Source organism: Triturus cristatus, chromosome 7 (genome assembly GCF_964204655.1).
Source record: "Triturus cristatus chromosome 7, aTriCri1.1, whole genome shotgun sequence".
Lineage (NCBI taxonomy): Eukaryota > Metazoa > Chordata > Amphibia > Caudata > Salamandridae > Triturus > Triturus cristatus.
In genome coordinates, this window is record NC_140590.1 from 23,951,040 (window position 1) to 23,978,936 (window position 27,897).

At 45.4% G+C, this 27,897-nt stretch overlaps 1 protein-coding gene across 12 annotated transcripts in view; it reads left to right on the plus strand.

Annotated features, from left to right (window-relative positions):
* Positions 1 to 27,897, plus strand: part of LOC146808718 (uncharacterized) — a 375,662-nt gene that overhangs the window by 196,889 nt on the left and 150,876 nt on the right. For 8 of the 12 annotated variants that reach the window (XR_014966230.1, XR_014966233.1, XR_014966231.1 and 5 more), the window contains exon 3: positions 27,402 to 27,765. The exons of the other annotated variants lie outside the window; for them this stretch is intronic. Coding sequence is in view for 4 of the 8 variants with exons in the window: in XM_085615528.1 (XP_085471654.1) it covers positions 27,591 to 27,765 (175 nt within the window). In the remaining 4 variants the exon portion in view is untranslated. The remainder of the gene's footprint in view (positions 1 to 27,401; positions 27,766 to 27,897) is intronic. 12 annotated transcript variants of the gene reach the window in all.

The window sequence follows — 27,897 nt, forward strand, 5'->3', positions numbered from 1 at the left end:
TTGTATGCGGAGCATGCAATGCACGCTTTTACTTAAACAGTGGCTAACACCCCTTCCCAGCACTCGCGGGACAATGGCGGGCACTACTGGTATGCGGAGCGGGCAATGCACGCTTTTATTCTTTTTTACCTTTGTTAACTAAGCCTCAATTTGGGCCTACAAGACATGTGTTTATTTTTTTTAATGGATGTCTTTTCTGCCCTCCCCAAGCACATTTTAATGTTCGATATTTCTGCAGCACTCAGTCAAGTAGAATAAAATTTGTTTATTTCCATTGTCAATTGTCATGGTGTTCTTGATTAATATTCCTCAGCTCAGTCACAAACTGTAACTCATTTCAATGTTCTTCCACTGGTTCACTGGACCCTATTCATTCATAATAGTTTGCTGTTATTCATGTATCTAGTTTGTTCAACCAGCTGGATGTATTGGGACAGTGCTCAAGTACTAAGGGAATATGATGTTTCATAAAGCTGTGGTCTGATTTGCTAAGAATGTAACATTTTAATCACACCATAGTGATTTTGCAGTTCTGTTAATTTCATTTTGTAAACATTTTTTTATTAAAACCCTCGATTTTGGGGGTGAGAAAGATCTTCCCTGAGGCTTCTGCGATGCTATTAGGGATGCTGCCCTTTTCTCCTATTTTGATATTTTTGATGCTTTGTAAGCTGGGGACACATTGTACCATGAACACATTATCTGATGCATTGAATTGTGGGCTTTCTGGCTGAGGTACATTTTGCAGTGTCCAGATTGCGGGTCCCCTTGTGCCAACAAATTCACCCAGAAACAAAAAACAGGAGTAGGCCCGTTATCCCAGCAGAGACCGGGCAATAATGTTTAACAAAACAACAATGCCTCAACTGGATATCATTAAAAAGGCAAATTTCAAAACAATAATGAAATCACAAGGGGGAGGAAGGGAGACCACAAAGGAAATTATGAAAAGGGTATATATTGTAGGTAGTTAAAACAGCACTACGGTACAATAAAGGTACAAATGACCAAAACACACAAGTGAGCACTGAGCGTGCTAGTGATAGTGAACGGCGCAGTGAACACAATAGGTGAAGACAGCGTGAACTGCGGTAAAATAATAATGACAATGTGGTCAAGAAAATATAATTATATACAATCTAGTTTGAACAAATTTATAAGTGACCACAGTAATGCCAAAGTTCTTTGCTGAGGATTGTCGACGGCGTTTCAGCCTGATTGATTTCAGGCCATCATCAGGACAATGGTCATAAATAAACGTGTGCTGTAAAGGGAAGGAGAAATGAGGTTTTAGAGTTATCTAAAAGAGAAAGGCCCGAATAGAAAAGTAACCCAAAGAATGAGGAAAAGGAGAAAAATACCTGGGCGTAGTACAAGTAAGTACGGGGAATCCAATAGAAGTGAATCAAACCGGGTGTAAATCAGCGTACAATCTAAGAGGGAACAGGAGGGCGAAGGGAGCGGGGTTAGTAACCATTAAAAACAGAAATCATAAGACCAAGGGGGGGGGGGAAGGTCTTGTAATTACCAATGGTTTAGTAATCGGGGATCAACATCAAGGGGATCTGCAACCGGGAAGCACTCGAAGTCCGGGAGCCAGGCATAGGCATCAAAATTACGTGCCTAAGAAAAGGGTAGGGGAGGAAGGAGTTAGGGAAAACAAGGGAATGAAATTGTCTAAGATAATACGAAGCGGAATCAAAGGCGTCTCCTACATTGTGTGATCTTACCTCGGGAGAAGAATCAATCAAAAATGACTGGATCGAAGGGCAGGAACAAATCCTCAAAGAATACGGGACGGGACGGGCGAATCAAGCGTCCATGCCGGTAGCGGCAAAACCTTTGCAACACCATTAAGAATCAATTACAGCGTGTCACGTGATCGGGACAAAACGGGAAAGGGGCTAGATCTGTGACTGACATGAGTTGAATAGTGCCCCGGGGGAACAGTTAGAAGGGAAGAAGAGTTAGAGCGAGAATCGGGCAAGCGGAAAACACCGAGAGTGAGCGGTTCGAGACTGGAGTTAACCGCATTGAGAAAAATAATAATAATTATTTATTTATGTTTCAAGTCACAGTAAATAAAAATGACATTACAAGAAAAGGAGGGGGAAGGGGTGGGGGGTGGGGGAAGGGGCAGAGGGATCAGGAAGTGGGGTAAAAGAGAGGATGGTTGGTAAAAGATGAGGGGGGATGGGGGGGTGTGGTGGGGTGGGTTGGGGGGAACGAAAACAGCGTATAAATCAAACGCAATACAGAACATGATAAAAGATATCGATCTGAAATTGGATAACATAAATTCAAAAACACAGTGACATGTATAACAATCATGTTATACGACAAATCACATACACATTAACAATCGAGATTCAACAGCGTCATATCCACAGTAATCAAACACAACTCTATATATAATAGAGACAAGGAAAGGAAACAGGGGAAGGAAGAACAGATGAATTGCACATAAAGGAAGTTGACCTAATTACAATGATAGTGGGCAACAGAATTGTATATGATAATAACATGTGTACCCAAGAGAAATCAAATTAATATCCGATAGATAAAAAGAGAAGGGGAGGGAGGGAAGGGGGGGTCGGGGTTGGAGGGAGGGGGAAGGGGGAAAGGGGAGGAAAAAGGGGGGGAGGGGGGAGAAGGCGGGGGAGGAGAGGGGAAGGGAAGGGGAAGGGGAAGAAAAACACGGGAGAGAAAAAATTGACAACATGAATGGACCAGCGGGTTATCCAGAAGTCAATAGATCAAACATTATAAAACATGTCAGAAAAAGGAAACGATAGGGAAAGGTTAAGATGTGTTGGTGACTGTATTCCATTCATCCAAAGTGTTCAATCCATGATTGACTGAGTCACAGCGTGCGATCCATCGGCATTTGCATTTATTCAGCAAGAGTTGAAGATTACCCCCTCGTAGTGGGAGTATTGGGCGATCAATTACTTTCCAGATCAAGTCGGTTTCTGAATGGTTTTTTCTTTGTAATGCGCAACAAGAGGTGCAGTTTCAACATTGCATCGTATGCGGCTTTGATGTTGAAAAATCCGTTGTTTTACCATCTGTGTTGTCTGGCCGATGTAAAGAAGGTTGCACGGACAACGGATGGCATAGATAACATTGTTGGTACGACAATTGGAGAAGGTTTTCAGTTGGTATGTTTGATCTGATGTAACAAAATCCTTGGTGTTGTGCGTAAGATTACAGGCAGCACAGGTTTGGCATTTGTAATGGCCTACAACTGGGGGAAGGCCCCAGAGGGTAGTTACAGATTGAGTCTTCTTTTCTTTTGTGGGCCATGTAATGGCATGGACCAATTTGTCTGACAAATTGGTACCTCTTTTGTATGAAAACAGGGGGGGTTCTTTGAATTGAGCATGAGTCCGAAGGACCAACCAGTTTCTTTTTATCACTTTGCTAATCAGATTGCTTGAAGGGCTATAGTTAGAAATAAAAGGGATGCACAGATTGTTTTTTTCTCTGAGGGGGCGAGAAGGATGTCCCTGTGGCAATACCAGGCTCGTTTTTGAGCACGAGAGACGATGCGTTTCGGATAACCTCTTGAGACCAATTTTTCAGATAGAATCGCAGCTTCCCTAAAATAGTCCTTACGCCATTTGTAATTTCTTCGAATTCGAAGGAACTGGCCATAGGGTAGGCCATCTCTTAGGCCTCTTGGGTGATAGCTGGAATACATCAAAAGGGTGTTACGTTCTGTAGGCTTGCGATAGAGATTAGTACCTATGGATCCTTCTTCTGCATGCAACGTAAGGTCAAGAAAAGGAAGGTCATTAGTCCTAACATCACTGGTGAAAGTGAGATGTTTTTGAGAGTTATTTAGCCAAGTCGTAAAGGATACAAGATGTTCATGTGTACCACGCCAGAGTAGGAGAATGTCGTCTATATAACGACGCCATAGATTAATCCTATTGAGGAAAGAATTCAAGGGAGTAAGAAAAATAGTGGTTTCCAAATGATGAACATACAGTATAGCAAAATTTGGAGCAAAGCAAGCTCCCATTGCTACACCTTTGATCTGTAGAAAAAAGGTGTCTTTGTATAAAAAGTAATTGTTGCAAAGTGCAATGCGTAGCAAATCCATGAGGAAGTCTGACGGGATGCGAGTAGGTGTAGGACGGGTGTCTAAAAGTGATCTTATGACAGTGAGGCCCTCTGAGTGGGGTATGAGTATGAGAAGAGATGGAAGGGAAAGAATTGCGTTGATCTCGTCTGTAGAGTAACTTAGTCCTAAGTTCTCTGCCATTTTGATGTACTGGGTCAAGTATGGTCACTTTAGTGTACAATGTGTTTTGTTCGAATGATCCTCAGCGAAATTTTCGGGGCGTCTTCGAAAGGGATGTGATTCCCACAGCTGCACGCTGCTATATGTATGGCTAATCAGTTGGTAGGGAATAAGAAGGATACGTGATCCAGTCACCTTCCAATTGGTAGTTATATATCAAAAAAGAGTGGATCACTTGAACCTGTTATCCAGGGTTTGGTGGTTATTCGACCGTTCCTTAAAAAACCCTCATTCACGTTTTTAGGTGGATTATATGGCGGTATATCTTGGTTCTCCGCCTTTGTTAATTTTCGACAGATTGAAAATTAGTGGGTCGTGCTGGTACTGGGTTTTTCTGTTACTCACGATGAGGACTCAAACAGTATCTCTGAAACAACCTCCTATTAGACAACACATACAGATATCATCACAAAGATTTGCCATTTATACTTGCTATGTAACCAGCGGCGTGTTCGAACTCACCTTGCAGACCTCACTGTATATATAAAGAATTGCCATGTTGCATGTTTCTCGTCATGTACTCTGGGTACAAAAAAACCCCCATTGTTTTTAAAATAAGAATTTTTTGAAATATTTTCACTATTATTTGTTATTCGTCCTCCTTCTTCACCATAGGTACTAAACCTTCTAATAGGAGATCATTGAAAAATATTCCGAACTCCTCACCCTTAAAGTGGACAATATCCTCCTTTAAGACAACACCCCCTGGTCCTGATGAAAGCTCACCTGACCCTCCTGGGCACGTAAAGAGCTGAAACATGTCGACCCACTCATTGGACTGACTGTACAGCGGACACATTACCTGTCCAAGCTGCACAATCTCCTCTATTTTTATTCTTTTTCCACGCACCAGACAACAATAAAGTTTAAAGTCCAGGTAGCATGAGAAAACATCCCTTTTTAACTTTCACTGTTTCACGACACATGAGCACCTTGTCCTTTTTTTGATTTCTGATCGCTACTGTACTATCCAGTGGTTTTCCTCCAGGTGGAGGTAGCACAACACTAAACCCGATGATGATGCAATCACGTTACAAAGGCGGAGAACCAAGATATACCGCCATATAATCCACCTAAAAACGTGAATGAGGGTTTTTTAAGGAACGGTCGAATAACCACCAAACCCTGGATAACAGGTTCAAGTGATCCACTCTTTTTTGATATATAACTACCAATTGGAAGGTGACTGGATCACGTATCCTTCTTATTCCCTACCAACTGATTAGCCATGATATCCATGAGTGTCATCATTGTGGGCCCCATTGGTAGAATTTTCGGCGTGTTTGTCTCTCGCCTGCGTACTGGTATTGATAGTTCACTCGTGATTGTCCTCGGCGTGTCCCTAAAAAAAGGGGAGGTAGTAAAGGTGGTGGAGGGTGGAGTAGAGCTCTGTTTTGAGGACGTTCACTACTAGTGCCTTCACCAGGGTCTGAGTCTTCAATGGAGGTGTTAGATGAGTCCGAGAAGGTAATGGCCTGGCTATTTCTGCATCTGCCCCAATTTCGACTTCTAGGAGGTTGGTAAGGTGTATTGAAAAATGTCTCCAAAAGATATGGGTAGGTATTGTCCTTGTTATAGTTCTTGATATCTTTTTGTATTTTGTTAATCTTCTTATTTTGTTCAAAGTATGAAATGTGGCAATGGTGGTATTTATTTTATCTAATAACGCTTTTGCATCAATGATGGAGGTATCGGATAGGATAAGTTTTTCCAATTCCGCGATTTCTTCAAATACTTTTTTACTGTGCTCAATAGCTGTTTCAATGCCTAAAACCATCCAATGTCGGGAACAGGTTGTGGCAAGATGGCTAAAACCGTTATGGAATTTAGGATCTTGTGTAAAGATGGCAGGAATATTGCGTATCTGGAGGCCCACTGGTATGGTGTCTGATTTGAGATACTCAGTTAACATTCGCGAATGCAAATCTGTGCGTATCTGTTTCTTTTTGAGGTTCTCAAGTTTCTCTAACAGGACCCTCGAGGTGTTGGGTGCTGTTGTAAAAGGAGTAGAAGTATGTGAAAGAAGGGAAGGGTCACTGAGAATACGTTGGATATAGTCATCCGTGTATGTAGGGGTCTCCCTAAATGACATAATCGTGTAGGTTAGTTGCACATTATGTTACACATAAATATTAGGCCTGGGCGGTAAATTCCATTCCGTTCGCGGAATTTGGGTAATTTCGCGTTCCGCGGAGAACGCGAAATTGCCCAAAAACCTGTGTTCCGCGACTTCGCGAAATTTTTTGCTTGTTCGCGTTCTCAATATGCGTGTTCGCGAGATATTTCACCCCGAGCATGCAAACAGCGATCGCGAACAGGAAAAAGTATCGCGAACAAGCAATTCCGCGTGTTCGCGGAATTTCTGCGTGTTCGCGGAGATTTTTTACCGTTTCGCGGAGATTCGCGTAACGCGATTACGCAAATTTCGCCCACCCCTAATAAATATGTGTGAATATGAGTATAATACTCTCGCAACCCAGCGGTTGCTCAATAACTAAGAAACAAAAAACAGGAGTAGGCCCGTTATCCCAGCAGAGACCGGGCAATAATGTTTAACAAAACAACAATGTCTCAACTGGATATCATTAAAAAGGCAAATTTCAAAACAATAATGAAATCACAAGGGGAAGGAAGGGAGACCACAAAGGATATTATGAAAAGGGTATATATTGTAGGTAGTTAAAACAGCACTACGGTACAATAAAGGTACAAATGACCAAAACACACAAGTGAGCACTGAGCGTGCTAGTGATAGTGAACGGCGCAGTGAACACGATAGGTGAAGACAGCGTGAACGGCGGTAAAATAATAATGACAATGTGGTCAAGAAAATATAATTATATACAATCTAGTTTGAACAAATTTATAAGTGACCACAGAAAAGCCAAAGTTCTTTGCTGAGGATTGTCGACGTCGTTTCAGCCTGATTGATTTCAGGCCATTATCAGAACAATGGTCATAAATAAACGTGTGCTGTAAAGGGAAGGAGAAATGAGGTTTTAGAGTTATCTAAAAGAGAAAGGCCCGAATAGAAAAGTAACCCAAAGAATGAGGAAAAGGAGAAAAATACCTGGGCGTAGTACAAGTAAGTACGGGGAATCCAATAGAAGTGAATCAAACCGGGTGTAAATCAGCGTACAATCTAAGAGGGAACAGGAGGGCGAAGGGAGCGGGGTTAGTAACCATTAAAAACAGAAATCATAAGACTAAGGGGGGGGAAGGTCTTGTAATTACCAATGGTTTAGTAATCGGGGATCAAAATCAAGGGGATCTGCAACCGGGAAGCACTCCCCATACACCCCCCTCCCTTCCCCCTCCTTTTCTTGTAATTTAATTTTTATTTACTGTGACTTGAAACATAAATAAATAATAGTTATTATTTTTCTCAATGCGGTTAACTCCAGTCTCGAACCGCTCACTCTCAATGTTTTCCGCTTGCCCGATTCTCGCTCTAACTCTTCTTCCCTTCTAACTGTTCCCCCGGGGCACTATTCAACTCATATCAGTCACAGGTCTAGCCCCTTTCCCGTTTTGTCCCGATCACGTGACACGCTGTAATTGATTCTTAATGGTGTTGCAAAGGTTTTGCCGCTACCGGCATGGACGTTTGATTCGCCCGTCCCATCCCGTATTCTTTGAGGATTTGTTCCTGCCCTTCGATCCAGTCATTTTTGATTGATTCTTCTCCCGAGGTAAGATCACACAATGTAGGAGACGCCTTTGATTCCGCTTCGTATTATCTTAGACAATTTCATTCCCTTGTTTTCCCTAACTCCTTCCTCCCCTCCCCTTTTCTTAGGCACGTAATTTTGATGCCTATGCCTGGCTCCTGGACTTCGAGTGCTTCCCTGTTGCAGATCCCCTTGATGTTGATCCCCGATTACTAAACCAGTGGTAATTACAAGACCTTCCCCCCCCCCCTTGGTCTTATGATTTCTGTTTTTAATGGTTACTAACCCCGCTCCCTTCGCCCTCCTGTTCCCTCTTAGATTGTACACTGATTTACACCTGGTTTGATTCACTTCTATTGGATTCCCCGTACTTACTTGTACTACGCCCAGGTATTTTTCTCCTTTTCCTCATTCTTTGGGTTACTTTTCTATTCGGGCCTTTCTCTTTTAGATAACTCTAAAACCTCATTTCTCCTTCCCTTTACAGCACACGTTTATTTATGACCATTGTCCTGATGATGGCCTGAAATCAATCAGGCTGAAACGCCGTCGACAATCCTCAGCAAAGAACTTTGGCTTTTCTGTGTTCACTTATAAATTTGTTCAAACTAGATTGTATATAATTATATTTTCTTGACCACATTGTCATTATTATTTTACCGCAGTTCACGCTGTCTTCACCTATTGTGTTCACTGCGCCGTTCACTATCACTAGCACGCTCAGTGCTCACTTGTGTGTTTTGGTCATTTGTACCTTTATTGTACCGTAGTGCTGTTTTAACTACCTACAATATATACCCTTTTCATAATTTCCTTTGTGGTCTCCCTTCCTTCCCCTTGTGATTTCATTATTGTTTTGAAATTTGCCTTTTTAATGATATCCAGTTGAAACATTGTTGTTTTGTTAAACAACAAATTCACCCAGACACGCACCAATGCAGGTACGCTTGCACATATGCAAAGAGGACATAATGACAAGAAATAAACATATTTCTCTTCATTATGCCAGCATCGAGTAGGCGCACCATTGTGGCACAAACCCATGTTGTAAATATAGGTTTACGTCAAAATACACTGGTGAATGCATGGAACCACCCATGCTGCATCCATATAGTGCCTTCCTGACACAAGGTAAAAACAAAGACATCCAAATTGAGCTTTTCATGATGTTGTGAATCCCAAAATAGATTTTGTGACAAGGCTGCACCAAAAGTGACACAACTCCGAAGGGTAAACGCTTCCACATGCGATGTTTTAGAAACATACAGACACAGGAGAACTTCTTTAAATAGGTGGAATTCACAACCACTTTTACAAAGCAGTCCTCCACAAGAGTGCAGTGGGTGAGTGGAACCCCTAAGGCGCACTGCCGGCTGATAGGTAAAGTGGCACTTTGCATACAGTTTTAATCTTTGGCTCTTTCTCTTTTAAACATACATTTTTAGATTGTGCATAGCTGCTTTTACCTGCTCTCTGCTTCCCCGGCCCACCGTGGCATTGCTGCTTGCTTGAAGAGTAGAAATCCCTCCCCCGTTCACTAACTACTTCCAGCGGGGGTCATAGGTCGTGCTCGGCCAGCTACAAAACCACATGCTGGGCCGAACGTGCAGCAGACGTGTGCAGTGGGTGTGCCGGTGGCGCGCCAAAGGCAAGCACGTCTGCACCCAGATCATGCAGAGGGCTGGAAATGCTGCCCATTTTGCCCCAGAAAAAGAGACCAGGATTAAGTGGCCAGGTAAAGTCCTCCACTCCCTCAACATACCTGATCACTGCTGCCTATGAGTAGATCTCAGTCAGGATCCTCCTAGCTCTCTGTGTAACAACTATGGATATCATGAGCCATTGTTTAACGTCAAACTTGCTCCCCATAAAAATACTCAGCATCCCACCTCCTCTAAATTCCGTCTTCCTCTGATCAACACACAATCTCTAGTAAAACATGCTCATGAGCTTGCGGAATTTATTGAATCAACAACTGGATGTCCTTTTTATGATAGAAACTTGGGCTACTAATCATTCCAGCCCAGATTTTTTAATAGCAACCCCCCTCCCCTGGTTACCAATGACAAGAGCAGACAGATTGAAAAAAAGAGGTGGAGGTTTAGCAATTATTTACAAAAGCCACTTTAAATGTAAAACTGACTCTACGCCCAAAATGCGATTTTCCACACTCATACTCTTGTTGAGGGAGGGGCCTGCAACAGCAACTTCACAGTCCTCGGGGATTTCAACTTTCATTTAGACTGCGTGGAGGATAAAGCTACGGAGGCTATCTTGGACAGGGCCGGACTAGGAACAGAAACCGGCCCTGGCAAACTGCTCGGCCGGCCCCTCCCAGGGGTGAGGGGGGGTGCAGCCGAGCAGTTTGAGAGGGCCAGTTTCGGACGATTTTGTTACAGGGGGCCGATAATGCTGACCCCCGGTAACAAAACCGGCCCCAACGGGCCCAAAACCACCCCGCACCCTAGCGGCTAATCAGGGAAACGCTTGGTGCCCACTACGGCCAGTCCAGTTGGACTTAATGAATGCCTTCAACCCTCCTCAACTTCTATATCTGCCCACCCACAGTACTGGTCATATTTTAGATGCCATTTTTTCCAAGCAAGTAGTCCAAGCGCTTGTTTTGCCGAGGCTTGACTATGGCAGTGCTACGCAATGTGGCCTCCCCAAATACACTTTGGCCCCCCTAAAGGCTTCACTGAACGTGGCGGCCAGATTGACTACGGGCACCAAGTGAAATGCCCACATCTCCCCGGTTTTAAAATCTCTAAACTGGCTGCCCAACGAATCTAGAATCCAACTGGAGAATGCCTACCTATCGCACAAAGCCCTCCACTTCAAAACCCCCACCGACCTTGCGCAAAAGCTAGAACTATCCAGAGGGGGTAGACCGTCAAGGAGTGCTAATTCCCTCCTCTTGAAACCTCAGATCTTCTGCAAGAAGAGAACATGCCAAAGAGCCTTCTCTGGATCTGCTCCAAAAGTTTGGAACACTCTTCCACCGGAAATTCGCAGAATCTCTTCCAAGGTCGCTTTCAAACTGGAAGCAAAAAGATTCCTCATGAATAAGTTCTTACCTTAACATGAGGGGCAATTGTTAGCTCTAATCGCATCGGCCATACTATGGTATTGGTCATTATTTCTGTATATGATTATTGTAATTGTATTGGTAATTATTCCTGTATATGATTATTGTTTTTGATCCCCTTATGTCATTATGCTCCATCGTCTAGCCCACTCTTCGGTCACCCAGGTTTATAAATGATCTGTTATATGTGCACTATTTGATTCAATGCCTATTAGATTCCCCATTAGACTCAGGTTTTGATCTGTTACCTTCCTTCCCTCAGATTGTAAAGCACTCTGATATCCTTCGGGATCAAGTTTGCGCTATATAAAACTTTATAAATAAATAAACAGCCACTCTATTTCAGTAAAGGAGTTTCTTCCACTTACATGGTCCGACCATAAAGCAATTATCTTTAATTTGATGGTTTCCCTTCCTACTCAAAGCAGGAAAGCAGACTCTTACCCCACACCACACTATCACTGGTCTAAAACCAATTTCGATATTCTACGACAACACCTTCCTCAGGTTAATCATCATGCCCATCTGCTCGATCCGTATCAGGCCACAGCGAATTACACTCACTGGCTTAACTCTGCCATCTCCAAAGCTGTTCCCAAAAAAAGCAAGGGCCTAAACGAATCTAAACAATCTGCACCCTGGTTCACAGAAAGTCTTCATCTTGAAAAACAAAACTGTAGAAGGCTCGAAAGGAAATGGAGATCAAATTACAATTCTTCTGATAAAGTAATTTACAAATGCTCCCTGGCCAGTTATAAGGCAGCTATCACCAAGGAAAAATCTACATGTTTCACAAAACAAATTGAAACATCCAAGCAGTCAGTTATAAACACACTTACCAAAACTCCTGAGAATAAAGGCATCTACAACAATCTATCCTTTTGCGAGAAAATAGCTTCTTACTTCAGTGACAAAGTTGAACAAATCTACAATCAGTTCACTTCTTCTAGAACCTCAGCGCTAGTTCCAGTACAGCTCAAGCTTCCACATTCATCCCCAATTCTTTTGGCAAAATTCAGCCAATTCTCACCTACCACTGCTGCAGCAGTTCTCAACCTACTTAATTCCACTAAATCAGGTTCACCTTATGATCCCTGTCCCCCCTCTATACTCAAACAGATTCCGGTTCCAATTGCTTCTTATTGTACAAACATCCTTAATGGGATGTTTAGCTCCGGGACCTTTCCCGATTTGTGGAAAAAGCCCTCCATCTTGCCACTCCTTAAGAAACCTAACCTAGACCCAGATAATCCAGCTAAATATCACCCTATCTCAAGGTTACTGTTTGCAGCAAAAATAGTGGAACAACTTATTAATTCACAACTGATAGTTTATTCAGGACAATCAGTTACTGGATTCTGCCCAATTCAGCTTTAGGGCCGAACACAGAACAGAGACGGCTGTTATAAAGATCACAGATGAATTAAGAACCATCTTGGATAAAGGATGCTTTGCAGCACTTATCCTCTTCGACCTGTCGGCAGAGTTCGGCACAGTTGATCATGCTACTCTCGTTGGTCACCTCAGAAAACTGGGCTTTACCGACAAAGATCTTGCCTTACTTCAGTCATTTCTAACGGGCAGGGAGCACTCAGTCATGTTGGAGAATTTCACATCTAAGCCCTTTTCTCTTCAATGCGGGGTCCCTCAAGGATCTTCTCGGAGTCCACTACTCTTCAATATATGTTATCGCACTGGGCTTCCTGATCCGATCCTTCGGGTTCTCCCCCCACTTCGTACACCGACGACAAGCAGATTGTCATGTCAGCCTCCAACAATGTTGAAGTCACCATTTCCCAGTTTCACAACTGTATGAGAGCAGTCAGCAACTGGATGGGTGAGCACTGCCTAAAACTGAACTTGGAGAAAACCGAGGTCATTCTTTTATGCAATAAACCACATTTCTGGAGCCCATAGTTAGGAACTCTCCCCATCCCAGTCCAAAAAGCAAAAAATCTAGGCATAACTATTGATGACAAGCTGAACTTTAACAAGCATATCAGTTCAGTTGTCTCATCCAGTTTCAACACTTTGAGAATTATCAAGACGATTCTTTCTTTCATTCCTCTTACCTCTAGAAGAACAGTCATCTCTTTACTAATTCTCACAAAAATGGACTATTGTATTGGACTGTATGTTAAGCTCCAAAAACAGTACGCGAAGCAACTATAGAACATGCAAAATGCGGCAGCAAGACTTATTCATGACCTGCCCAAGTTCCATCCTGTCTCAGCTTCCATTACGGGACTCCACTGGCTTTCATTGATTAACCGAATCAAATTCAAGGCACTGTGCCTTACCTATAAGGTCTTGCATGACTCAGGTCATAGCTACCTCAAACAGTCCCTTTCCTGGTACATATCCAGCAGAGACCTACAATCTAAAAATACCTTGATGGTCTCCAAACCCAGCTTTAAGAGACTCAAATGGTGGGGGGCAGCTGTTTCTCCTTCGAAGCCCCGGCACTCTGGAACACTTTGCCTATAAATATCAAAGCAGCTCCCACCTTACCGAGCTTAGAGGAACTGCTAAAAACTTGGCTTTTCAACGCCTAATCCTTTCTTGCTCTTACCCACACTGCCTTACCCAATTAGCACCAAGACACCCTTGGATATTTGTGCACTTTTAAGAAATTATTGAACATAACATAACATTAAAAGTGGGGTTACGCAGCCTGGGCATGTCAGCCCATCCAGTTATAAACAATACAAGATGGCTAAACTTAAAATCCTAAAGTGGAAAGTCAACAAAGCCCTTCGAGCACCTCAGATGGAACCCTTCAAACAAATCAAACATAGCCCCTTTGAGGGAAGCAAATCGGAACTTCAGACATGCAATTTGGGCAGCCAAAAGGGAAAACAGTGAGACCTTCTGGGCAAAACTCATTTGGGATCTTAAACATAACAACTCGAGCAATTTCTGGAACATGGTTAATGTCTTGAAAAAGCCCGCCCAAAGGGAGCTCGGCACGAATGTCTCGGAAGCCAACTGGTCGCCTACCTGCAAGCCCACTTCAGCCATCAAGAGGGCTCCGATACAACTAGGCAAAAACATGGGCTGGCTAATCTTAGACCGGATCTGGAGCAGGGGTCGGACAAGTTTGGCATCAACACAATCACATCAGAGGAGGTGCAGCGGCAGATAACCAAGGCGAGGCTCACCGGGGCACCGGGCCCAAATGGCATTCCTCTGGCAATATACAAAACCAGCCCAGCTAAATAGGCTGAAGCGTTATCCGCACTCTTCAACCACAGCTTCGCAGGGGAACCTATTCCACCTTCTTGGAGAGGATCTATCATCTCCCCAATTTTAAAGGAGGCAAATTGCACCACATCTTCTGAAAGCAATAGAAACCTTATATTCCAAAACTTGGGTCAGGATCAAACTGGGCAATGATGACGGCTGATTAGCCAGAAACCGGTCCTAGGAAGCTTGTTTCTGGTCCAGGGAAGACATGGCTTGGTAGTTCAGGCTGGACTGTTCCCGTGAGGCACAGGGTCAGACTGATCTGCATTTGGCCATGTCTGAACTGAGGTGGCGGAGTGAGCTAAAGAATGGTGATGGATCAAACCCAGATCAGTTGACTGGGGGTGAGTGCTTGCAATGTTCAACACTCCGTCCATCATCCCCATGGTAACCTGTCAAGGGTCATTTCTACAACAAGAGGGCTCAAAGAAGGGTGCGTGCTGGCACCAATGCTATTCGACTTATTTCTATCGGACCGTCCATATACACTTGCCTCCATCAACTCACATGCTCCCAAACTAGGCTTGACTCACTTATCCAATCTACTTTATGCTGACACAAGTGGGGATGAAGGGCCTCGTGAAGTCCACCGAGGCGTATGCTGATGCAAATGGGAAGAAAATAAACTGCAAAAAACCTGAAATCATAATTTCTGCCACAAAGGCCCTGAAGGGGAAGGTTTGCTGGGAACTAGGCAGGAGTAGGGTCAAGGAAACAAACAGCTGTAAGTATCTTGGCATCATACTCGAGAGCAATGGCTCCTTCAGAACATATAAAGAAGAAATCGAAAAGAAAGGATCCGCCCTTGCAGCTGGCCTGGCGGCGCTATCAAGGGATCTAAATGACCCCTCATAGTGCCCGATTCTCGACATCGCCAGAGCAAAGGTAGTCCCCACCCTGGCCTCCAGCAGCGAGGCACTCCGAGGGAGAGATACTCCCGTCCTGGGTCAAACAGTGACCCGAATATACAGGCAGACCTTTCAGCTCCACCGTAGTGCCCCCCCAGCTCAAATAAGGCTTGAGTTCGGGGTTACAAAGCATTCTTACTCCAGAAGGGCGTCCTGCGTCACCTTTTGTTACAAATTTAAAAACTCTGAGGTGAATTCCATCAATTCCTACAGAGGCCACATTTGCCAGCTTGCAAACATCTCAATGACAGTATTCAACTACTAAACCTGGGGGGATTATGGTCAATGACTGGAAGTCAAAATCATTTCAAAAGAAAAGTATCAACATCTTCTAAAATCCTCCCATCACTTGAAGATAGGGCGGCCCTAGCTAAAAGGTCACATGGCTGGGATGAGATAAACAGTTATGTGAGTCACCTACGGTACGTTCTCTGAAGACAGGTTTGATTATTCACAGCACTTAAAATCTATTTGAATGTTGCCTGCAATCCAGGGCACCAATGCAACTCTCTTATGTGTCTTGTGTGCTGTCTTGTTTTCTCCCACAGGTTTGCGCCGCAGTGTCCGCTATTGTGTTGACACTGTGTCCACACACCTAAGCGAGTGTGTAGGTAACTAATATTTTTATTTTTATTTTTTTCACCACGTGGCACTTCACCTTTTGCCACTCACTATACACTGGTCCTGACGAAAGCTCCTTACTACTTTCATTCGTGAGCTGAAACATGTAGACCCACCACATAGTCAACTAGCAGATAATTATTTCTCCATTTAGTTGCATCACATATCTTTTTAGTCAATATCCTGAGCCGCCAATAATAAATCTTCTAATGGCAAGGATTCTCAGCGATATTTTTTAATCATCACCACATCACATTTTTGCACCACGCCAGCTCCGCTGTAGTCAGGTGTCGCAGCACAACCGGGGGGCATTCGGCCACCCGGTTGGGGCCCCAATGATGAAGCATGACACCAACCAGGTTGGTGTGTGAGGGGCCTTTTAACCCACCTTGTGGGTTCCCAAACACTGCTTCATTTTGACCGTACCACACTACATTGGGTCTGTCCACCTTTGACAAAGCTTATCTACATCCAGGGGATACGGACACAACCCCCCTTGTTTTCCCTAGCTCTCCCATTGTTCTTCACGATTATTCGCAGCGCACAGCTGTGAGAGCAGTTTTTTCCTTACCTTGCGCAAACACCAACCCTCCCTTTTTTCACTATGGCTGAGAACCCTGGCTTAGGGTTCACCCTGGATGATGTCAACAGTATTCTTGACAACCCCCCATTACTGGCTGACTTCAATTTGGCAACCTCGATCGCACAAACAGCTGATTGGGACAACCTGAATGAGAAAAAACGCAACCGGATAAGAACCATACTCCACGGGGTAATTCTCACTGAATATCTGAGGAATAATACCGCGCCAAGAGACCTGATAGTCACTAATGCCCCTCGCATCTTTCTAGAAGATCCCGTCTTTCGGAAAGATTGGGCCCAAATAGCGTGGAGATGCACTCGTGATTGGATGATTCTTATCATCCAAACATCCAAACGCCTCTCTGATGCATTCCTCATCGAAATACAAACCACGGAAACGCATTTCAAAGCCACTCTCTCCTCCTTCAAGAAGAAACTAGAGGAAACAAACAAAGAAATAAACGAATACAAAGAAGGCCTCACCCAAAGCAAAATCACCAAATTTCAAAAGGATCTCAAAAGATTCTCCTACACTAAGACCTACCCCTACGCCGCAGCGGACTACCAACCACCCAATCGGGCGGACATGTCAGGGACATCATCAGATGAAGACTCATCCGGAAGCAGCGGCTCCAGCAATAGCAGCTACCGCCGACGCCAGCAAGGCAGAGGGGGCCCCATAGGATGGCAACAACCATGGACCCCGGGACCCCGGGGACCAAACGTACTATACCCACCCATGTATCCCCCAATACACCCACAATTCGGATATGGCTGGAACCCACCTTTTGGTCCACCACCACCATACATGAACCAAAACCAACCACAGCCTTTTTTAGGAAGAGGCCAGAGAGGTCGCGGAAGGAGACGCAGAGGGAACACAGTACACTGGCAAGACAACCCTCCACAGGGAGCACAGACGAGGAGCCAAACCAGAGACCAACAACCAGGCCCGAGCACACGCTAAGTCTCATCACCAACCTCTCCCAATACATTTTAACACCCACAGAGGAAGCCATCCTTGAAAAAGGCCTCGGCTATGCCCCCACGACCAAGTTGGATAAATTCAAACTACATTGCGAACTAGCTGAATTCTTTCGCAAACTAAAACTCAAGGCATTCTTCGAGAACACTCCGATTCTCCCTGACCCTAGCGACCAGGGGGACACCACCCTCCGGGTAAAATCTACATTCATGCCCCCTCCCAGCTCAATTCCACCAGAAATCTTGGTCTATGAACAAGCAGTGTTCAAGGAAATCGAAGCCCTCAAAGAACCCCACACATTCCAAAACACTAGTAGACAAGAACGGCTGGCCCTACAATCATTGAAGAACAACCCTGATATAATCATCAAACCCGCCGATAAAGGGGGAGGCACGGTAATCCTCAACAAAGAGGACTACCACCAAGAATGTCAGCGCCTACTCAATGACACTAAGAACTATGAACGGCTCACTCATGATCCCAGCATCTCACTCAAAGCGAACATTCAAACCCTAGTAGGAGCAGCAGAACAGAATGGGCACATTTCAAAAAGTGAGGCCAAATTCCTCACCACCACCCAAGGGAAAATACCATACTTTTATACTGTTCCCAAAATCCATAAGAATAGGATCCCTCCCCCAGGTCGCCCGATCGTTTCAGGCATCGGGTCCCTTTTGGAACCCCTCTCACGTTTCTGCGACCACTTCTTACAACCCCTGGTCCAGTCCTCCAGCACGTATCTCAAAGATACTAAAGATCTACTAGGACTCTTAGCTAACATCCACTATGACCCTAACAGCTCTTTTCTGGTGTCACTGGATGTGGAAAGTCTGTACACCAGCCTCCCCCAAGATGACACCCTACGCGTACTAGAAGAGGCCCTCAATGAGACTGATTTGCAATACCACACGCCTCCCTCATTTGTACTGAAGTGCGCCACCCTCGCACTCAAAGAGAATTACTTCGAATATGAGGGCAAGCTCTACCTACAGAAGTATGGTACATCAATTGGGAGCGTTTTCGCTCCCAGCATAGCGGGCCTGTATGTTTTCAACTTCGAGACCAAACATCTGCTCAGTAACAACCAGCCACGTATCCCACAAATTAAGTTCTACAAGCGCAACATTGATGATATCCTCCTCATCTGGGAAGTATCGAGCGAATCACTCACCGCCTTCTGTGACTGGCTAAACACGTGTGACCCAAACCTACGTTTCACACACAGTTCTGACAGACACCAGACCACCTTTCTAGATCTCGACATCCATGCAGTTGCAGGAGGACTCATGAGCAAAACACATTTCAAACCCACTGCACGTAACTCCCTCCTTCACTTTTCTAGTTTCCACCCTCGAGCCCTCCGTGAAAACCTCCCGTTTGGTCAATTTCTGCGACTTCGCAGAAACTGCAGTGACCCCAAAGACTACAAAATACAAGCCCAAGACCTTTGCCAAAAACTGCACCAACGCGGCTACCCGAAACACATAACCAAGACCGCAAGTAAGAGGGCCAGAAATCAAAACCGAAAAGGTCTACTGACAACGTACCCCAAAGAACCTACCTCACCTCCACTCACATGTGTTACCACTTACAACACGGTGACCAACAAAGTGTCCCAGATCATTAAAAAGAACTGGAAGATCCTCAACACAGGCCACCTGAAATGGGAACCTCCCCTTCTCTCAACTAAAAGACTTAGATCCATCAAGGACACCATAGTATCTACTAGACCAGGGGCCCCCGCCAGACCTTCCAACACGGTGCTCAACGCCTGGGGCCTCCCCAACCTCAAGGGGCACTACCCTTGCGGTAACTGCAGCGTATGCCACATCACAGAGACAACCAAATATCTGAACTTGGAACCTGGAAGGACATGGGAGATACGCAAACATACCAATTGCAACACAGAGAATGTTGTATACCGGATCATATGTCCGTGCAATCTGACCTACATTGGTATGACCACCCGTAAAGTAAAAACCCGAATCTGTGAGCATCGCAGCACTATACGCTGCAAGAAAAATACCACAAAAATGACCAATCACTTCTTGGAAAAAGGCCATACGACCAACGACATGAGATGGGTCATACCCGAAGCCCTGGACAACAACCTTCCCAACATCCAGACCCGCCTCCTGGAACAGGAACAAAGATGGAAATATCGTCTTTCGAGCCACATCACTGGTCTGAACGATAATATCCCCTGGAACTGCCTGAGAAAGTCCTGACAACCAGAAACCACTTGGTTACGCCTAACCAATAGCCTTTACTCACTACATAGACACTCCCATCTTCCGTTCTTGTTCCAGCTTATCTTGCCATCTGACTTTTCGACTTCCCCACAGGCCCTGGCTCCCACTATTCAGCTGGCCTCAGATGCTCATGTCCACTCCTGTGGCTCTCCCACAACACCATCCTCGTGCATTTTTAAGAATTGTCCTGTCTTTATTTTAATCAGGCTCTCACTACTGAGTGGGCACATGGTTTTTGCTTAACTCCCCGCCCTATCATGTGTTCGCATCTTCTCTAGCCTCCGCGCATTCCTGGGTTCAATTAACACCCATCGCGGCTTTTCTCATCCTCTACGCATGCGCGCAGGACTCCCATTGCTCCTCTTAGCAGGCGCTCCTAACCGCTGAAATCTGCCGCGCATGCGCGCTAGCCTCGCGCTACTCTCACACGCATGCGTGGTCCATTCGGCCACGCCTGAGTTTACCAGCACTGACGCACGTACACAATGGAGCTCCTTCCTATTTATTCTTCGTTTCCCCTGGGTCCGTCAGCATCCGGGACTTCGGGAGGCCACAGTAGGTGCAAGGCGATGGTAGCTTCACAACCAAGTAAGGTGTCTCCCACTCGCTCACCCTGGATACCGTTACTTCTCTGCCTACCTCGCATTCTAATCTTGTTATTTCTTTTGCCCACAGAATTGTTGTAAGGAGCGCCCCCCTCCCGCTTCCTGCATAGCGCTTTCACTCAGCCATAGTGTAATTATCCTTTTCCCCTTTTCCCTTCCCCTTGCTGTTTCGCGCATTGTGTTCCTTTCCTTGAGACTGTGCCCACCTCATACCTTTAGCGCTTAAGGGCTATATTCAGCCTCTTCCTACTAGCGCATAGTGGGCCTCTCACCATATACACACCTCATGTAGAGGTTTCACGACCATTGCCAGTATAATCACCTGGCGCTATTTGTGTGGAGTTCACCATTAGCTTATTGTAGTGCCGTACTATTTACCACTTGGCACCCTTAGTTCACATAGCGCTTTGCGTCTTACCTAGCCTTTCTAATGGTCTTGCCTCCGCCTTTTTCGCTTAGCAGCATGATACACCTCAAATGTATGTGTGTCACCTACGGTACGTTCTCTGAAGACAGGTTTGATTATTCACAGCACTTAAAATCTATTTGAATGTTGCCTGCAATCCAGGGCACCAATGCAACTCTCTTATGTGTCTTGTGTGCTGTCTTGTTTTCTCCCACAGGTTTGCGCCGCAGTGTCCGCTATTGTGTTGACACTGTGTCCACACACCTTAGCGAGTGTGTAGGTAACTAATATTTTTATTTTTATTTTTTTCACCACGTGGCACTTCACCTTTTGCCACTCACTATACACTGGTCCTGACGAAAGCTCCTTACTACTTTCATTCGTGAGCTGAAACATGTAGACCCACCACATAGTCAACTAGCAGATAATTATTTCTCCATTTAGTTGCATCACATATCTTTTTAGTCAATATCCTGAGCCGCCAATAATAAATCTTCTAATGGCAAGGATTCTCAGCGATATTTTTTAATCATCACCACATCACATTTTTGCACCACGCCAGCTCCGCTGTAGTCAGGCGTCGCAGCACAACCGGGGGGCATTCGGCCACCCGGTTGGGGCCCCAATGATGAAGCATGACACCAACCAGGTTGGTGTGTGAGGGGCCTTTTAACCCACCTTGTGGGTTCCCAAACACTGCTTCATTTTGACCGTACGACACTACATTGGGTCTGTCCACCTTTGACAAAGCTTACCAAGGTACAACATCCCAGGATTAAAAAGATGTGTTTGTCCTGTGGACTGTGAGAACTTCCAACACTGCCGCATAGTAAGCCCTGGCTGAGGACACCCAAGCAACGACCATTTGTGAAAGGGATGGGTTACCACTGTAAGATATAAAGACAACCCTGAGGATTGAGATACCAGGACGTGTCCCCTGACGGAAGGTTTACGTAGTTCAACTTCTTCCCGCTCGGCCTCCCTTAACTTCGTGAAATTGGATTTTACCCAGTCAAGATCTGCCTTACAGAGAGTGTCAGGGCTAGAAAAAATTTCCGGTCTCCCAATGTAGGCAGATAACCTCTCGATATTTGACAGCCATGGAATTTTATTCATGTTGTCAAGTCGAGTACAGTCCTTTAGTATTTTATGGTTTAGAGTAAGTTTCGGGTTTAGCCAAATTTTAATCCATAGCAATAATGGGGCTAATTTAATCATGTCTGCTATGTATCCTAACCCGAGTTCCAAATGGACTGAGAAAGAAGCAGTAGATTGTGGGAGGCCGAGGAGGGTGCGAAGAAATTTATTTTCTTCCGTTTGGATCGCATCGTGTTTAATGTAACCCCAGATTGGCGCCCCGTACCTTACAATGGAAACTGTTTTGGCTTTGTAAATTGTTAGTATTGCCTCTGTCGGTTTACCCCCCAGCCTTTTTGCAAAGCCAAGTACAGCCGCAGTTGAGATTTTTATTGAGTTTATCTTTATAGAGAGCTGGGGGGACCATGAGCCCTTGTCGTCAAAGACTACTCCCAAGTAGGTGAAAGTCTTTACTCTTGAGATTACGGCTCCCCTACAATAAAAAGGCTTTACCTTATTTTTCGCAAGGCCTAACGACATAGCGTGAGATTTGCCGTTATTAACCACCAAGTCCAGGCTATGCATAAAGTCCCCGAACGAGTCCAGCAATCTTTGCAGCGCCAGGGGAGTCCTAGCCAGCAGGACAGCATCGTCCGCGTATAGGAGGACCGGTATCGGGGTACCTCCCATGCGCGGGATGTCCTGCGTTGCGGCCAGCAGATTTTGTTCCAGGGAGTTTATGTATAGGGTGAACAGCATGGGCGCAAGAATGCATCCCTGTCGTACCCCTCTACTAGACTTAAAGCTGGCCGTACACTTCCCATCCGTCGTCATCCTTATCGATGCATTCAAATCTTGGTGGAGCTCTGAAAGGAAATACACAAGTGGGGGGTCGAGTCCCAAATCCAAAAGCATTGTCCACAGCTTTGACCTATTAACAAGATCAAAGGCCGTGGACAAATCCATAAAGCCCAAGTAAAAAGAGCCCCCGGCCACCCTAGTATATTTATCTATTACTAATAGGAGGTTCAGACATTGATCCTCCGTGCTCCGGCCAGCTCTGAAGCCATATTGAGCATCGGACAAGATGTTATTGTCCGAGGCCCAATTGGTTATCCTAGCAAGTATGACTTTCCCCAGGATTTTTATAGAGGAGTCTATCAAGGATATGGGCCTATAGCACTTAGGGTCTGCCCTTTGGCCTTTCTTGAACACCGGTATTATGGTAGAATGGGACCAGGATTTAGGAAAACCTGCGATAACCGAGGAGTTAAATACATTGGTTAATATATTGGCCCAAAAAACCGGATTTGCCTTATACAGGTCGGTGGGGACCCCATCCGGTCCGGGAGCCTTCTTACCCGCAGAGTCTTCAATTGCTTTTAAAACTTCAGTTAAATAAAAATTAACTGGAATTAAAGTAGAAGCCGAATCTTGCCTGTTTATGGGTTCTAAATCTAAGTCGCTACCATATATAATTTTAAAGTGGCTTAACCAGTCCTTCTCTGTTATATTAGTATCCAACACTCCATTTTTAACATCAGAGAATAAAGGAGTGTTGATAATAGACCAAAATTTCGCACTGTCTTTTAGAGTTGCCTTGTCCATAAGATCGGCCCAGGCGTTAAGTTTAATTTCTTTTTTCCGGACCAACAGTGCTTCTTTATAGTCGCTCCTTAACTGCGACACTAAAATTTTATTCCTCGGGCTGGCCTGAAGTGCAATTTTAAGATTGTTATGAGCTTTAGTGCAGTTATGGTCAAACCAGCCGGAGACTACTTTAGTTTGTACTGGTCTACTTTTACTAGTTAGGTCCTTTGACACTAGGAAACATACGGCTTCAAACGAGGAGATTACTTCCTTCCCTATAGAAAGTTGGTCCCCACAGATTTCCAAGTCTAGGGCCGCCTCTAGCTTTATTGAGTTAAAAAAATCCTCTGGAACTACCTTAGACCAATTTAACCTTCTACCCTGATCCTTTGCCCTAAGATTATTGTCCAACATGGGTGAGGCAAGGGAATTTAAGAGAGAGAGGCCATCTAACATTTCGATTACCACCGGATTGTGGTCACTAAAAATAGATGGAATCGCGTTATAAAAACATACAAATTGTAAAAGTCCAGATGAAAGAAATATGTAGTCAATAATGGTGTTACTGTCCCTTCCAATAAAGGTGGGCACCCGTACGGTTTGTTCGTGGAAGCCTGGTTGATACAGCTGGTTTTCAATAAGAAGATTTTCCAGAGCTTCGCCCTTACTTGAGTGCTCAAAATGTTGGGGTGATGTCAGATCAGGTCCATCAATATCAGTTAAACAACAGTTATGACTACATAAATGTACGTTAAAATCACCAAGCAAAATATAATAACAAAAAGTGGTTTGCTTCAAAGAATACATTTTTAAAAAATTCGCCAACCATAGCAAGTGTTCATTCGGCACGACCTCTTGTTGAGAATTATAACAATTTATCAGTAACAACTTCCTATCATTGGGGAATTTAAATTCCAGAATAAGAAAGTTGTTACATGTACAAGTTATCCTGCTAACGGTTCCTTTTAATTTCACCGAGAGCAAAACCACTAAGCCTCCTGAGGCCCTTCCGGAAACTGATTTAGAAGCTGGAACAAAGTGAGAAGTAAAACCATCTAGCCAAAAATTACTTTCTGTTTCCCAGGTCTCTTGAAATGCCAAGATATCAAAGTCCTTCAAGAAGCTTAACCAAAATAAATTATCACTCTTAGCACGTAAACCGGCAATGTTCCATGTTAATAGTTTGATCAAGTTTTTGGGTGAACCCCCCTTGCGGTCATCGGCAGGCAGATGACTCTCTGTAGGTGATGCGGGGGGCTGATCCTCTATGTGAAGAGCCTTAACCGAGGATGACTCGTCCCCCCCCCGTATACCAACCTCCTGTCAGTCGCACGTATCTAACAGGGAGAGTGCCTCAAAGCGATTAGATGTGGGTATATTTAGCCCACCCATAACCTGGTGGGGAGCACCTGCCCCCTGGTGAAAAAGAGGCAGCGAATTTGATGCTGGGATGAAGTTTCTCTGTCTAATCAGATGGAAACTATCTCTCCGTGGAAATTGAGAGTAGAAGAATCCAAGGGGGCGTACTTGAATACTATTAATATCTAATGGCAGTGAAGCTGCTCTCAGTAAAACAGTAGCCACATGTTGTGTGTGTTTAAAATTGACTATAACACAATCTCCATTTGATGTTTTTTTGGAAGGCCCAATCCAGTTTACCCTGCGAGTACTTAAGATATCGTTCGCCATGTTAAAAGGGAACCCACACTTCCTATGTAACCACGACACTGTCTTTTGCTTAAGTGAGTCGTGCGATTCCTCTTGCAAGGGAACTGCCAACCTATCCTGGGGAGGGACATTGGCTAAGATCACAACGTAGGGAGAGCAAGCCGGGGGGAGGTTAATAGATCTAACTTTCGTTACCGCCTCACCTTTAGACACTGAAACCCGCTCCTTTTCTATTGGGCAAGCTGTGTTTGAGGCTATAGTAATCATAGGTGATGATGGCGTGACACTAGCATTAAAGCTAACGGGCTGAGAAGAAGTTTGTGGGTTTTCTACTCTACCCAGATTGACGTGCCCAGCTACACACTGCCCCTTCTTTTTGTTACAGTCAACCCAATCAAGATGTTTTGTTAATAATCCTCCCAACCTTTTTACCTCGTCAGCGACCATATCGAGTTTCCTTACCAGAGGTTGAAAAAGTAGATCTAGCTTTGTATCGAGTAAAACCTCAAAGGAGCTGAACAATTTTGAAAAATGGTCAGGGAGTAAAGTAGTTGTTGCACCAGGACTGCTGTTTAAAGGCTCGTCTGGCACGATATGAGATTTTTCTCCAATGTTCTCCCTTTTTTTCCCTTTGGTAGAAGCCCCCCCCTTATTCCTTTGTTTCCTTCTGCAGGTCCTAACTGGTCTGGGAACATATGTATCCTCAACTGTCTCATCACTTGCAGAGTTCACATCCAAATCCTGATCTACAGGGCCCTTGTGAACCTGGGCAGTGGCCGTAATCATAGCGCTTGCTTGAATAAGGGGAGGGGAAACACAAACAACTTTGTCCGAAAGCGAACTCTCATTAGTTAAAGGATTTTGGGGGCTCACCTGGAGGCAATCCTTCCCCAGGGAAGCCCGTCGGTCACTGTTAATTTTATTGACCTTTTTAACTAAATAGTTATCAAGAGGGCCGGTCCCCGTTAGCCCTGGATCCCTTAAGCTTTTAGGCATGGTCAAGGCAAACAAAAAGACAAAAGACAATAACCAGGGCAATTAACACCAGTTAATAGTTCGACTGTACAGTCAACCCTTTGACGAAATTACCAGCTTGGAAGTCTTCAGTGTTCTGTGGCTGCTTAGGTCGACATACAGGGTAGGGCTCAGCCCAGCCTCGGACAGTCCCGGACTGTCACAGACTGTCCGCCCTTTGTCCGGGCTTCGTCCGGCGGCGTCCGTGCGCGTCCGCTGCGCGTCAGCGGCGAGGCGCTTTAAAGGCGCCTGGCAGGATGGCAAATTGCAACCAGGTGAGGGCGATGGCAGCAGGCCCCCTGGGAACTGTAGTCCTCCAAACGATCCTCGCGGCAAATCAGGCGAAGCGGCTCCCGCGACAGCGGGAGCGGCGAGGCGCTTTAAAGGCGCCTGGCAGGATGGCAAATTGCAACCAGGTGAGGGCGATGGCAGCAGGCCCCCTGGGAACTGTAGTCCTCCAAACGATCCTCGCGGCAAATCAGGCGAAGCGGCTCCCGCGACAGCGGGAGCGGCGAGGCGCTTTAAAGGCGCCTGGCAGGATGGCAAATTGCAACCAGGTGAGGGCGATGGCAGCAGGCCCCCTGGGAACTGTAGTCCTCCAAACGATCCTCGCGGCAAATCAGGCGAAGCGGCTCCCTGTAGGGTATGCGGCAAGGCGACCGAAGCCCAAGCATCGATCTGTAGGGTAGGGTATGCGGCAAGGCGACTGAAGCCCAAGCATCGATCTGTAGGGTATGCGGCAAGGCGAACGAAGCCCAAGCATCGATCTGTAGGGTATGCGGCAAGGCGACCGAAGCCTTGGTTCACACCATCTGCCTTTGCATAAACTCCTGCGTCCTCAATGGATCCGGCCAGGGGGGCTACTCCGGCTTCAACGCCTCCGAGCAGGGCTCCATCGCCAGAGCTGTCAAGGACTTCCATGGGGTCGAGAAGGCCCTCAAGGTGGCAGCACAACAGAGCTGGGCTAAACAAGCCTACAATGAATCCACATTAAATCTGTGCTGCCCTCACCTTACCTTCTGGCCGCCTGCTTCCTCCTTGCACAGAAACACGGAACGCTCCCGTGCTCTCCGCACGGGTTTTATTCATTCTTCGCTGTCTACTGTAAGAAATGTCTGCACAAAAACTTGTCAACAGTCCTTTGCCTTTCGTGTGGTTGTTTGTTTTTTCACCCTTTGCTATTTAGTCCAAGAAATGTATTAACTGCTGCTCTTTGCTTTTTGCACGATTCTTTTAACTGCCGTTCTTAGGATTGTTTTTAACATTGCTTCTATTGTAAAGATTTTAAATGATCAAACAATAAACTTACTCATTTGTGGTGACGGCACTCCGTGCTGAGAAGGAGTAATACGCGTCTCTCTCCTTCTCTCCTCTTCCAGCCTGGCTCGGGGTCTGGATCCAGCTGACGGCGGGGCAGCGGCCCGGGGCGGAGGTGGTCACGGCTGCGGCGGGGCAGGGACCCGGGGCGGAGGTGGTCACAGCTGCGGTGGGAGAGACGGCCACTCTGCCTGCCCCGGCGGTCTCCACAGGCGTGTTCTCCTTCAACTGGTTCAGAGGAGCAACAGCGAATGACACACTGCGGATTATCGGTTACGTCCCATCAACTGGTGCACAGACCTTTGGTCGCCAGTACACGGGCCGGGAGTCGGTGCTGGCGGACGGATCATTACAGATCAGAGACCTGCGAACGAGTGATGGATGGAGCACCCGTAACAGGAGCCCCCCGGCAGCTGAGGGTCTTAGGTAAGTGAGAGGGACATCTCATTTATACGACTTCAAAAAACAGAACTGATCGCAGCACTGAGCTTATACAGACACGTCCAAATACGGAGGCCATTTAAAAAGTCTAAATACATGAAGAGACCTTCTGACATT